This window comes from Triplophysa dalaica, chromosome 7 (genome assembly GCF_015846415.1).
Source record: "Triplophysa dalaica isolate WHDGS20190420 chromosome 7, ASM1584641v1, whole genome shotgun sequence".
Lineage (NCBI taxonomy): Eukaryota > Metazoa > Chordata > Actinopteri > Cypriniformes > Nemacheilidae > Triplophysa > Triplophysa dalaica.
In genome coordinates, this window is record NC_079548.1 from 4,750,404 (window position 1) to 4,763,886 (window position 13,483).

Here is a 13,483-nt window from a genome sequence, read left to right on the forward strand (position 1 = left end):
GGAAAGGAGTTATAGGACAAAGCACAAGGCCTTTATCTCTGACAGAGAAACTCTGGACATAACAGACAGCCAACAGAGCCTGCAGGGAGACAGATAGAGACGACGAGAGTCAGTACAAAACATCACAGTCCAAAACTCACTCCTGCTGCTGAACAAACAATGAAACCTTTACATTTAATCCTAAAACGTTCTGCGGTGACATTATTTATTCAGGCACATTGTTCCCAAAATTCTCATTACATTAATGGACAAAATGCATTTTTACATTATGGTAGGATACATTGTAGTCCAATCCTTGACAGTAAATAAAATAACAGTACTAACCAATTGAAGGGAAAACACTTAATTTGAATGAAAATGTCACAATGCAATGTATTTTGATAGTCATAAAGACATGTATGTAAAATAAGTTTGCGTCCTTTTGGGGTGAAATGTGCGCTGTGTCACAGTATGTTACATCACCAAATACATTACCGTGGCCACATCACGTCACATCAGCAATTGCAAAACCAAAGATACACTAAACTCTAATACTGTGCAAAGGACAAACGATTTTAAATTAGAGATAAAATATTATAAGCGGTTTCTGTACTACATTGTATTATACAAAAATCTACAGGCACTGCTGAATACTTCCACAAAAGTAATCACAATTCATTGGAGGACTGGCAAAACCTGCTCTGACCTTTTGAGACCTCCGGTGATATACTGGATTTCAGAACTTAAAACAAGGACAACAGAAAAGTGATACTGGCAAGCACTGGCTGTCAAACAATGGCCCTTCTTTCTGAGTAAAAGTTCATAAAACCTTGCAACAACGACAAACTGATTCTTGAACAATATACACAGAAAAAAGGTTTAACGTGTGATTCACCAATGAGACCCAATGGGTTTTAAACAGTCTGAGTTCAGAAGTTCAAGAGAAGCGAGTCAATTTTGAGTGGACACTGTATTCAATTTGCAAGAGTGTGCGTTTCAGACAATGGCACATGTTTAGCAATTCACAGTGAGTTTATCTCAACAATGCCACCAAACTCACTGTTAACGCTGTCATTTAAAGCAGACGGACCCTCAGATAGACATGTGATGGACAATACTGTAGCTGTCGGCTGAATGCCGTGGACGTTACGAGTGAGGTGATGATAAGATGCTAAAACCACAAACAGCCTTTAACAAAAATCAGACGAGTCAGCACCTTCAATTCTTAGAAAACCACTTTACGTTTTTTATGATTTTGTGAGGCGCGGCTGTGCTTCAGGGTTCATCGTACCTGTCTGTACAGCTGCAGGACCTGAACCGTCCGCTCTCAGCGTGTTCAGTAGATAATGGTTTAAGTTAAAGAAGAAAAGCACTGATGATTCCAGGTGGCAATGAGGAAGAGAAGTTCTCAGTACGTTTTCTTTTCTTAGCAGGCGCAGCCGCTGCGTTCCTCAGGGGACGTTTCCTGCAGACGGGTGTCTTTGTGGTCTGACACAACGTCTCCATCCGTGCTTTCATTCATTTTGTCACAGATGACGTCCACCAGACACTCGAAAACCTGCTTTACGTTGATGTTGTCTTTGGCGCTGGCCTCAAAGAACTGGAAACCTGAAAACAAGAGACAGGAAAAGGTAAAAAAAAGAAGATTAATATTAATCCATCATTAAGTAATTGACATGTTTCTGTTGGTGGCAGGTCAGCTTTTCTCAAAGCTTTTGCATTATTATTTCCCCTAATTTAAGGATATAAAGGCTCACCGAGTTCATCTGCCAGCCTCAGACCGTCCTCGGTCGTTACGAGTCTGTCGTCTTCAAGGTCACATTTGTTGCCCACCAGAATCACCTGTGCGTTATCCCACGAGTACGTCTTGATCTGGGTGGCCCTGACAGCAATGCACAATGAATGATAAATATACTTAGTACACACGTGCAGTATAGACAACAGTGAACGTGTCACTCACCAGTCCTGGACAGTACTGAACGAGTCCTGGTTTGTGATGTCATACATCAGCAGGAAGCCCATGGCTCCTCTATAGTACGCTGTAGTGATGGTTCTGTAGCGCTCCTGTCCGGCCGTGTCCTGAACATTATTATCACAACACATGAGTTTTTAATACTTCATAATTTTTTACTCAATTGTACTTTAATTTATGAGATGCAGGGTGGATGGTGAGATTATAAATGACAACCAGCAGAGGGCACACATTGTTTTTAGTTTGTTGTTTAAGAAACACTTCCACAATATAGTATGTTTTGACAATTGCGTCAACTTCGGCATATTTTACTAAATAAATATTTGAAATCATACTAAATCTTTTCAAAATATTTTAATAATACTTTATAAGATCTTTCAGTTACAGATTTGATAGTATATTATTAAATTACTCGAAAAAAATTGTAAATACAATTCATTAATGATTATTTATTTAAATATCCATTATTCATTTTAAGTGTCGTTATTTCATCTCTGCATTTTTGGGAAACTAAAAACATATTTTGTCATATCTCAAAATTCAAAAAATATCAAAATGATCCACCAGTTCTAGGGACTAATTGACTGGGTTGGCAGGCACGGCAAGTTGCAACTATGCAACAATTTGCATGAGGAGCTTTCCCATCATCAGGAGGAGAGAACCTGTTGCCACGGTAACCGCTGGCTTACTCATGTTTACACATGTTTCATTAAAACAGCAGAGAGTTCAACATGTAAATAGATGTACTGTGAATATACAATGTGATCATGTTTTTTGTCAATAGTTATGCAGCCATGTATGCTATTCACAGTCATAACATTATGTTTTACTACACAAGAGAATATGCAATATATTGTGAGACTCTGAAACAACAAAAGATCGAAAGTTGTCTGGTTTGTCTGGTTAGCCTCCTGCGGGGCGATGTCATAACTAATAACATTCAGAATGTAATATTTTTTTGCACACAATATATAAAATCTAAAGTATTTTAGTATATTTACATAAATGCAGTTTTAAATAAATAGTTGTACATCTTCCATGTTTGCAGTCCCTTGTCTGAGTTATATTTTGGTGTCTATGATGTCATATGAGATTTAAATGTCCACAGTTGCCCCAGCCATTGATAATCTCACGACAGAGAAAATGTACATAAAGAAATGACAGATCAATTATCTTGAATATTTTTTGATACACCACTCAATAGAAACATCTGAGACGAAGCGGATACTTAAACAGAACAGAGAACTCAACATACAAAACCAAGAACTCAAAATCAGATCCCCTTATCTATGAAAGAGCAAACTATGAACACTTTCCTTTAAACAAAACGCCAATTATCACTTATCACAACAACTATCGAGATTATTTAAGAGAGTTGCAGTCACATGCATCACTGCTGAATAAAACAACACCAGAAGCCCTCCTTTCAAGACCAGGTTATAAAAACCAAATGTCTTGGTTTGACAGACAGTCAACACTGATGGATGCAGAAGTTCTCCCTGACCAGACAAGCTTTTATCTGCTCTGATCCGAGCACTCTGACAATCTAACACAAACAACAAGCCTTTCCAGCACTGGATCAGAGCCACATCTCACATTAAGACACGGCTAAATGTACCGCTGAGCCTGCAGAAACCGGTTTCACAAACACAGAGCCCTAAGAACCGTTATTTAGCCGAGTGCAAAACAATGAGCGTGCACATTTCCAATAACACTTTACATGCTATATAAATGCAAAGAGCACAACACAACAGAACTTTCTATTTAGAAAAGAACGTATGAATTCATCTTTAACCACAGAAATCTTTGCAGGGTTATAATCTATCAAAGAATTGTCTTATAAATCTGGTACTACTGTACATTTACTAAGTGACACTACATCATATCCACACAATATAAATAGAATATCACTTGATATGATTTGATATGAATTTCTAACTGGTTTTCTTTAATAGGAACACAAATCTGCTGTAGGCATGTGGGCAACAAACAACCGCATCAAAGGTTTTTCTGTTTGCCAGTCAGAGCTAGCTAAACTTATTCAGGTTACAACACGGAGCTTTATCCTTTAAGCCATCCTGCAAATTGCATCCTTGGTCTTGTTTATTAAACTTTTGATTTCTAACATCAGAACTGCTTCACATTAACTAAAGGTTTTACAAGACTTGACGGGTGATTACTGTTTATAAGGATCAAATTTACTTTATATAAAGGTGCTTCATTACAGTTTCTATAAAGCCTATAATACACATTAGTTGGTTAAAGGGATAGTTCACCCCCCCAAAAAAGTTCTGTTATCCTTTACGTACCTCCAAATCTTTATAAATGTATTGTTTCGATGAACGCGGAGAAAGATATTTGGTAGAATGCTTGTAACCAAACCGTTCTTGGTGGTGTAAAGTGCCCCAGAACTGTTTGCTTTCCTAAATTCTTCAAAATATCTTCGTTTGTCTTCAACACAGTCATTTTTTATACTATGGTAGTAAATGTTTGGTTACAAGTATTCTTCCAAATATCTTTCCCTTGGTTCATCAGAGCAAAGAAATTCTGATGAACTCTTTCTCTCAACAGGTATTGTTCTGACTTTTGTTGAAACTAGTAACTATGTATTAGCACCTGTTGTATTATTGCTCCCTGAACTCTCTGTAAGTCGCTTTGGATAAAAGCGTCAGCTAAATGACTAAATGTAAATGTATACAGATTTGGAGGATGAGAAAATGATAAAACAAATGTTTATCTTTGGGTGAATTGTTCTTTTAGCTGCATAAATTGGTAGAAGCTTAGATCCAACATGTTTTATGAAATATAGATCCAAGACAGAGTAAAGTCCCCTTAAAGCTTAAAGTGCCTCTTCAAATAAACAGGTTTTAGTCTATACTGACAAAAGACATCTTTGTTTGTTGATGGTAATACACTGGCGGTCCAGAACATCCCTTTAACATCTGATCATTCACTACAAACCCAACGGCGCAGAACAGTGGGATCCATTCAATGCTATGCCGGCTCAATCTGCCTAACTGGCAAATCAGACAATGGACTTATAGACTGGATATAGACATTATTCTGTCTCTTATGTGTTTTTCTAATAACTTTTGCAATATAAAGTTGACAGATATAGAGCTTGACTACTTAACCCATAATATTGATTCAAACACATTAGCAAATTAAATTTCCTAATAAAAATATATTTGTATACGACTCTGATGGTCAGACATACCCAGATCTGTAGCTTGATCCTCTTGTTATTGCGAAAAACGGTTTTCACCTTGAAGTCGATGCCCACTGTGCTGACGAAGGCCGATGTGAAGGAATCATCCGCGTAGCGAAACAGGAAGCTGGTTTTACCGACGCTGCTGTTACCGATGATGAGAAGTTTGAACATGTAGTCGAAGTTTTGGTCGGCCGCGTCTTTCTGCGAATGCTGCAAACGCGAGTCGGTCACTGTCGCCATCTGGAAGAGAGAAATAGTGAAGCCACTTAAGACATCAATTAAATTCTGCTCATTTTATGACCTATTGTGGAGTTCTTTTTTATTCATGTTCAGATTTTGGCCTGGCAGACCTGGCATCATCACTGTCCGAAATACCCCAGCTAACAGCAAAACTCCTGAGAATGGAACTAAAACCCTGCCTCTCCCCTCCACCGGCCTGCTGATCAGTCAGACATTGCCTGCAGCTGTCCTCTGATGGAGACAATCTCCATGGAGACGGGCACACGAACAAAGAGCACAGGCACATTGAAAAGGCTGCGAGCACGACTCCTCTCCAGAGGTGGAGATGCTACAACAAAAACAGAAGCTTTTGTCTCGAGTCGACGAGAGCACTTGTTTAAACAGCATCTCTTTGAACTCACTCTTGCCGAATGGGCAAGTTTGTGGATTTGGAGGGGGCGTTACGGGTTAGGACGTTACGTTGGCACTTAAGTACTTTGATCCGTGTACCCGGCCTTTGCACACCGAGAGATGTTCATTTAAAATGCTTGCTTAGAGATTATTCAAACTGTGTCCAGACTGCTTTCTCGGAGCGCTTTCGGTGGTCTTGGTATCTGTTATGTTTCAGGGTTGCAAAACGATTGGGTAAGTAAATATGAAACACAGGTTTTGAAATAACAGTCTTCCTGTTTTAAGAAGCTAAAGTACTCTAACAAAAATGAGCTTAAACACAAGCAATCTTACATTAACAAAAATAAGGTAGAAAATATTGAGAAATGCCTCAAAGGTTTCGTGTCCATTCAATGGAAGTCAATGGGGTCCGGCGTTGTTTGGACTCCAAATTAAATTAAGTCACACTTATTTAAAATGACATGAGAGATTGAGTAAAATCATTTTCTTTTTAATACGTTTTTAGTACCTAGAAAGTCCCATCAAGTAGTGAGCATGAGAACGCTGTGTCTACACCGGACGCGCCACGACGCAACAGAAGAACCCATTATAATTTTACATTTTGTCCAAACTGGATGTGGCACGACAGTCCCATTAGAACAAGCAGTCGCGCCGCTCACGTCTGGTGTTGACGGTGTAAAAACCAATGTAACATAGAAGAAAACTCAAGCCAAATAAAACTTGCTACTTTAGGGTTTCGTTTTTTTTAAAAGCAATAAGCCCCAAGAAGCAGTGGGTTACAGCGCATTTTACAACAGCTAAGGGCGTTGTGAGTTTCTAAAACGCTTATTCCATATGCGTGGCAAGGTATCATAAAGTAAAGTAAATTAAGTGATATTTAGGCTTTGTAATGCGGTCAGCTGTTGTAAATCGCGGTATTTTACGACGGCTTAGATCTCGGCATAGCCAATCAGAATCAAGACCAGAACTGACGGTTTTATAATGTACCTTTTGCAGTTCAGATGCGTGTCCTGTTGAACCCCTCAAACCTCTTCAATGAAACACATCGACAAGGCAGATATACTCATTCATTTTAAAGTTTAATGACTTTATAGCCAAATGCACTCAGCACGTCTCTTGGTCCATTAGCCACAAAGCAGAACACATGATGCTCGTCTCAGTCTAAGAGTCGATTATCCCATGAGAGTATTAAATCAATAACTGTATATGACTCCCAACACCACCAGCCCTTTATCTGCAAAAAATCCAAATGGTTATGAAATCTGGTACATAAGACACCACATTCATAAAAATCTTACTCTAAAAATAAATTCACAAATTGTGCAAGAAGCTTTTAGATTTTTTGTGACAGTTGTGGGTAATACCAACTTCCTGTACCATGGTTTTATTTCTAGAAACCCAAGTTGGAATTGGATGCAATAATACAGCATACAGTTTAACACAATACAATGAAACAAATACAATTAACACTTTACAACTCAATTTTAGACAGGATCATTCCTTCAACTATGAGATGCAACTGTGGAATCTGTTATGGACACCAGGACCAACATTTACCTCATCTGACATCTTTCACCACTGCCCTGCCTGAGGACCAAATGGTGTTTTGAGGGATAGTGTCTCTTGTAACCATGGTACTGCTCTGTCTCTATTGATCGTCTGGCAGATGTCCAGTTTGTCCACAAACCGGACGCACATTCTCATTTCAGATGTGTAAAGTAACAACCACACAATGCCATCATATCCTAATGTAACTAACTGATGCATTATTAAGACTACATAAAAAGAGGACTAGAATGTATTATTTTTGTATTCCATACGGAAGTTTCTTTAAAACCCGTCTTCTGGTGCCAACACAAAACGGGATCTGGACCAAAAATCTCGATTCAATATCAAGACTAAAAAGAACTTTTACAAAAGCGTAATTGTATCAAGTTCATAGAGCTGCTATCGTTTTTTTGGCTTACCTTAACACGGATAGCCAGCGTTGTATTGTGCACCAACGGGATTTCCTCGGGTGGGAACAGCAATACAAGAAACTCGTGCGTTTGTGTGCAAGAGAGATCTACAGTGTGCGCGCGTACGTGCGTGCGTGCGTGCGTCCAGGACCTGCACGCGCACGCACACTTCAGACGACACACTTCAGATGTATTTCTAAAGCTCTGGACTTTTTCAATGTATTTCTTTTGAGAAAAAAAAACATTATGATAAAACACTTTGTCTGTATGAATAAATAAGATAACCCTTATTGTGTCATTAGTTATAGTGTTATGCTTTATTTAACACTGATGGTCAGGATACTGGAGCTGTCGTCATAGAGATAAATGCTTTGGAGAAGCATTTAATTAATTGATGTGATCGACGTAATTGATTAATGCGATGCGTCGTTTCAGCACTATAGATTCGTTTAAAAGGTGGCTTGTATTGACATTCATTTAGAAAACATTTCAGTTGAGTCAGTTGTGTTTCATACGATGGTTTGAGGTCGGATTTATGCTTCCCACCCGAGCTCTCGGAAATTCGATACTTCCCACTTCAACCCGGAAGTAACGTCTGGATTTAGTATTATTAAAAGTATTTCGTAACATTAAATCTTTAATGTTATTATTGATTTACTAGCCTTAAAACATTACAAGTATTTGCGCGCGATCAGACGCAGTGCAGAATGACGCGCTTCCTTATCTTCATAAACCCCAAAATCTGGAGAGGGATCCGTCCTACAAATATTAACTTTATATATGTTATGCTCTTCCTTCCACCTATGATTTAATTCGATTTAGTGAGATGAGGTGGAAAAAAGAAAACTGGCGCAAAAAAATCGGTCATTGGTTCGTCTTATTTCTAAAAATCGGCATCGGCCAAAGAAAACCCCATTTCGGTTGACCTCCACTTATGATCAAAGTAAATGTAAATGCAGGGTTTTCCTTTATATTTAAAAATATACAGCTGCTTATGACTTAAATAAAATCAATTAAAAAATCATCTATGAAAATATAATATCGTACAATTGATCTACATCTGAGGATGTGCAAAACAACTGATTAAAATAAACTGTGTTTTCTTCCTGCTTAGTTCACCTAAAAAATGAAAACACTGTCATCATTTAAGAAAGATAGTTCTACCATTTAAATGGTTGTCCAATGTGCCACAGAACTGTTTGTTTTCCTGAATTCTTTAAAATATTTTATTTTGTGTCAACAGAAATAACATATATATACAATAATTATTTTTACTATGGTAGTCAATGGTGCCCCAGAAATCCCAGTTGCTGAAATTCTTTGAAATATCTTTCTTTGTGTTTAACAGAACAAAGACATTTATACAGGTTTGGAACAATTTGAGGGGAATTTTCATTTTTGGGAAATATAAGAAATTAAAAACTGTAATAAAACAATGTGCAAATACTGCTCTGATGTAAACAGAACCGTTAAAACATGCTGGGTATTAGTAGAACGCCATTTACTAAAAGTATTTTTATAATATATATGTTTCCCAGAATGGGCTTAAGCGCCAGACTTACTTAAATGTTTGAGGTGTCTCAAACAAAGAAAACTTGCACAACATATCTTAAAATATATCAGTGCGATTTTTTTGTCTCAAGTTGCCCACCAGTAATGTTTTTTGTAAAGTATGTTTTTAAAAACAACTAAAAAATCCTAATTTAACCAGCATCCAGAGTCCATTCCGGTCTAGCTGCCGGAGTCCAGTCTGGTCCAGCATCCGGCCTCCGGTCCGGCATTCCAGCCGGCGCCCAGTCTTGTCCAGCCTGCGTTCCAGCCAGTGCCCAGCCTTGTCCAGCCGGCAACCAGTGTTCTCCTGCCGACGTTCCAGCCTTGTCCATCCCCGTTATTCCAGTCGGAGCCCAGGCTTACTTTATTGTGATGGGTACCAATCTGTAACTGATGGGAAATAATAGTAATAGGCGAATGTTGAAGTTTTGTGACGATAATACACAAGAGAATCCAAAAATGTTAACAAGAAAATGACAATTGTTTTAACATACCTAAATTTATATATATATATATATATATATATATATATATATATATATATATATATATATATATATATATATATATATATATAATAATAATAATTATATAAACATAAATGCTGAAAGTTCACTTGTGTTATTATCTGATGACAATTTCTAATAAAAAATTGCTAGCTCATCCTATTGTTTGTCATTTATTTTCTGATAGTAATATTAGGACCACTAATCTAAACATCAATTGACATCAGTGACTAAGTTTAGATGTTTTTAACTTTGTTTTTACACATTTACAGCATTAGTTGTTCTGCAGAGATTGGTTTAACAGGTAATTCTGGCAAATGCCAGAGGGGCCTCGAACCATTTTTGTTATGTGGGCCGGTCAGATAAAAAATATATAGGCTATATATATACACACATGTACAAGTTCATCTCAATAAATAAGAATGTCGTGGAAAATTCCAAACAATTGCCAAATTAGAAACCCTTAAACATGACTAAACATAAAAACAGTCATTGATTGTTTAGGCAACATCATACAGTATTAAGAACCGCAGGTATGTAAACTTTAGCCCTGGGATATTTTGAGAAATTCTGTTATTATTCTTTGGTGTTAACTTTATGTTAACATTTCTTAAGTGAAATAACTTGCTCGGGGCAGGATTAAAAATAAACCATCATTTTCAAAAATACTCTTATTCTTCCAAATGTTTTAGCTTTTTTCAGATTCGGCAAGGGGTATGTAAACTTTTGAGCACAACTGTATACAGTATATAAACAAATAACAAAAGTAATCATTTTTTTTCTTTGCCTACGTTACTTGTTGTTATCACTACTGCTGTAGTGATTTCTGTAACCCAGAGAAATCCTTCAAAAATTAAAAAGGAACATTTTCAATGTTTTCAGAACATTTTGGAAAAAATATACCTTTATACTATTATTGAACAATACGGCAATTAAGTGTAGTTCATACTAAAGCAAAGATTTAACTTTTCTTTTTATTTGTGAAATTGTGACTTTTTCAGAACAGCACAAACTGTTACGGTAACACAAGAATTTTCCATAAGCTCCAAAATGATGACAGGAAATAAGTTGACTTTATGGTCAGACATCACATTCACAAAGATGATCAAATGTTCGTTTACATTTATTCTGCTGTGCTATACAAAGAACAGCCTTTCATAAGTTTTACATCAAGTTTGTCCCCAGGAAACACACAATGCTAAAATATTGAGAGAAATGTATTCTTTTTATATAATAGAAGACGAGTAATGCTCCAAAAAACTGTGTGAAACAACAAATAATTTTCCGGACATTGTAAATAAAAAGAACTGGGTTATTTTCTGAGTCTGAGATTCATTTTTTACAAGTACAATAAAGTACTGAAATTCTCATTGTTTACGTGATATTACTTTCAAGACAAAATAAAACACACAAAGAAAAAGTTAAAAGACATCAGGCACTGAATTCTGCTCTGAAAACATACACCTGCTTCATGTAGACTTTTGCTCTTACCAAAAACACTCATTTAAAGAACACTCATATAGTTCCTAAATGGAGGGCGAGGTAAACCAGATTAACTGTAGTGGAAATAAAGCCAAAGAGGTTACAGAGGTTGGACAGACCATGAAAGCGATAGAAAATGGTTCTGTGTTCCTTGTATTTCGGATCCCGCTCGCGGAGTTTAGTGTATCCTTCCCTGCTGGAGCCCATGCCCACTTCCGCCCCCAGCCCATGTTCCTGCTCGATCTCTCTCATGACCAGCAAGCTGTCTGTGGCAGACGGGCCGAACCACTGCGCGTTCAGACCCGCCATGATCACGGGCACAAAAAACAGAGTCATCTGTTCAGTGAAGAAAACAAAATTTGTTAAGCTGGCTGATGAGTTTATACTGACATTCATCAACATGGCATCCCAGTACCCACATCATCTGTCGCTATAAATATATTCTGCTGTTTTAGGAAGTATTTTGGCTTGTTTTAATGGTGTAAAAATAATAATAAAGTTTTAACTGGTTACCTGTATGCCCTCATGCCAGTCTAGCAGTTCTCTGGGATGATACACTGCATATATGGCCAGATTTATAGCATTACCGCTCAGCAGACAGTAGAAATAGAAGGGAAACAATTTCATCTGGACAAGACCAAATGTGTGCATTGAAACCTGGGATATCAGCACAAATCCTGAGGATGAGAAAAAAATGGGTGAAAAGCATTTGAAATAAATTGAAAAAAAAATTAAATAACGCTTGTATTACCTGCTATGAAGGACACCCACACCTGCATTCCCCAGGTGAATGAGATCACCAAAAGGTGAAGCACCTTCACCAAATCAGTTGGATCCCCCTCAGTACCCATCTCTTAAAATAAAATAAATAGGATAAATATGGTTATGTTTGGGAGATTTTAGGCACGCATAAAACCTTTGAGAGTCAAGGGATACTTCACCCAAAATGAAAATTCTGTCATCATTTCCTCACCTTCGAGTTTCTTTGTTTTGATGAACACAGAGAGAGATATTTTAAAGAATGCTTAAAACCAGACAGATCTTGACTACCATAGTAGGAAAAATGACGGAATCTATTTTTTGGGGGTTCTGTTTAACACAAAATAAGACATTTTGAAGAATGTAGGACAATAAACTGTTCTGGGGCACTTTTGACTACCATTGTCTTTTTTCCTACTATGGGAGTCAATGGGGGGCAAAATCTGTCTGATTATAAGCGTTCTTCCAAAAATCTTTCACCGTGTTTATCAGAACAAAGGAAATGTCTACAGATCTGGAACAACTCGAAAGTGAGTAAATGATGACAGGATTTTCATTTTTGGGTGAACTATCCCTTTAATTACACATGCATGTTCAACGTATTGATAAAGTGCAAAATGCATCAATGCAGCTTAAGGTAAAATTTTATTTCAATATAAAGCTTGTCTACACAATCTGCCGTCAAGTATCTAAACGGGCACATTCAGACACTTTATAAAAACACATTGAAGTTGCTTACGAAATATCTAAGCTTATGCAATTAACGTTATGAGATAAGAAGCCCCCCGCGTGACATAATGCTGATAACATGTAAGTTACGTTAAACAACAAAGAGCCCAGACTTTATATACACTATACTTACCGATCGGTCAGGTTTGGGATCCACTTGCAACCCGTTGGCTTTCTGTTCCGTTACTAACTTACTTAACTAATGTCAAAAGAGCGTTGCAAGACTTCCGTAATGGTCAGACAGGGGGTGTGTCCCAAGTAGGAGGCGTGTTCCACGCAAGAATGGCACGCTTAAGATAATAAACCTTTTAAAGAATATGTACCCTGGTTCGGTTCCTATTAATGTGCTTTTCTCTCCGATCAGTTTTGAGGGGATCCGGACAAAATATTTAGCCGTCTTTGTTATTCAATATAAAGCCCACTCTCGAGTAGACCCGCCCCTTATGAGCATGATAACCAATCACTATCTGTTGTTCAAATACACAGCCGCATATGATACCCCATTTATCGTGCAAAGCTACTGGTTGTAAAATCATATTTATATTCTTGGTGCTTCTAATGTGAACATCTCTACTTAGAAAATAAACAACGACGTAATATGTAATATACACGTTTTTGTTATTTAAATTACAGGTTTGCGTAACACGAAGTTTTACATTTAAATGTTAAAATAAACTTTCTCCAGCGACCAAAATTGCTGTTTATT

The 13,483-nt window shown here is 37.3% G+C and overlaps 2 protein-coding genes across 2 annotated transcripts; both read right to left on the reverse strand.

The window, feature by feature from the left end:
- Positions 1-76: 76 nt before the first annotated feature.
- rab3db (RAB3D, member RAS oncogene family, b) lies at positions 77-7,862 on the reverse strand. The gene is made up of 5 exons (XM_056754035.1): positions 7,760-7,862; positions 5,169-5,402; positions 1,940-2,058; positions 1,737-1,861; positions 77-1,587 (listed from the first exon to the last, which is right to left on the reverse strand). Exons 2-5 carry the CDS (start codon positions 5,400-5,402, stop codon positions 1,406-1,408), a joined length of 660 nt encoding a protein of 219 aa, XP_056610013.1. The 5' UTR covers positions 7,760-7,862; the 3' UTR covers positions 77-1,405.
- A 2,901-nt stretch (positions 7,863-10,763) lies between these two features.
- Positions 10,764-13,156, reverse strand: tmem205 (transmembrane protein 205). The gene is made up of 4 exons (XM_056753273.1): positions 12,911-13,156; positions 12,041-12,142; positions 11,803-11,966; positions 10,764-11,625 (listed from the first exon to the last, which is right to left on the reverse strand). The coding sequence occupies exons 2-4, from the start codon at positions 12,138-12,140 to the stop codon at positions 11,323-11,325; spliced, it is 567 nt and encodes a 188-aa protein (XP_056609251.1). The 5' UTR covers positions 12,141-12,142; positions 12,911-13,156; the 3' UTR covers positions 10,764-11,322.
- Positions 13,157-13,483: the final 327 nt, after the last annotated feature.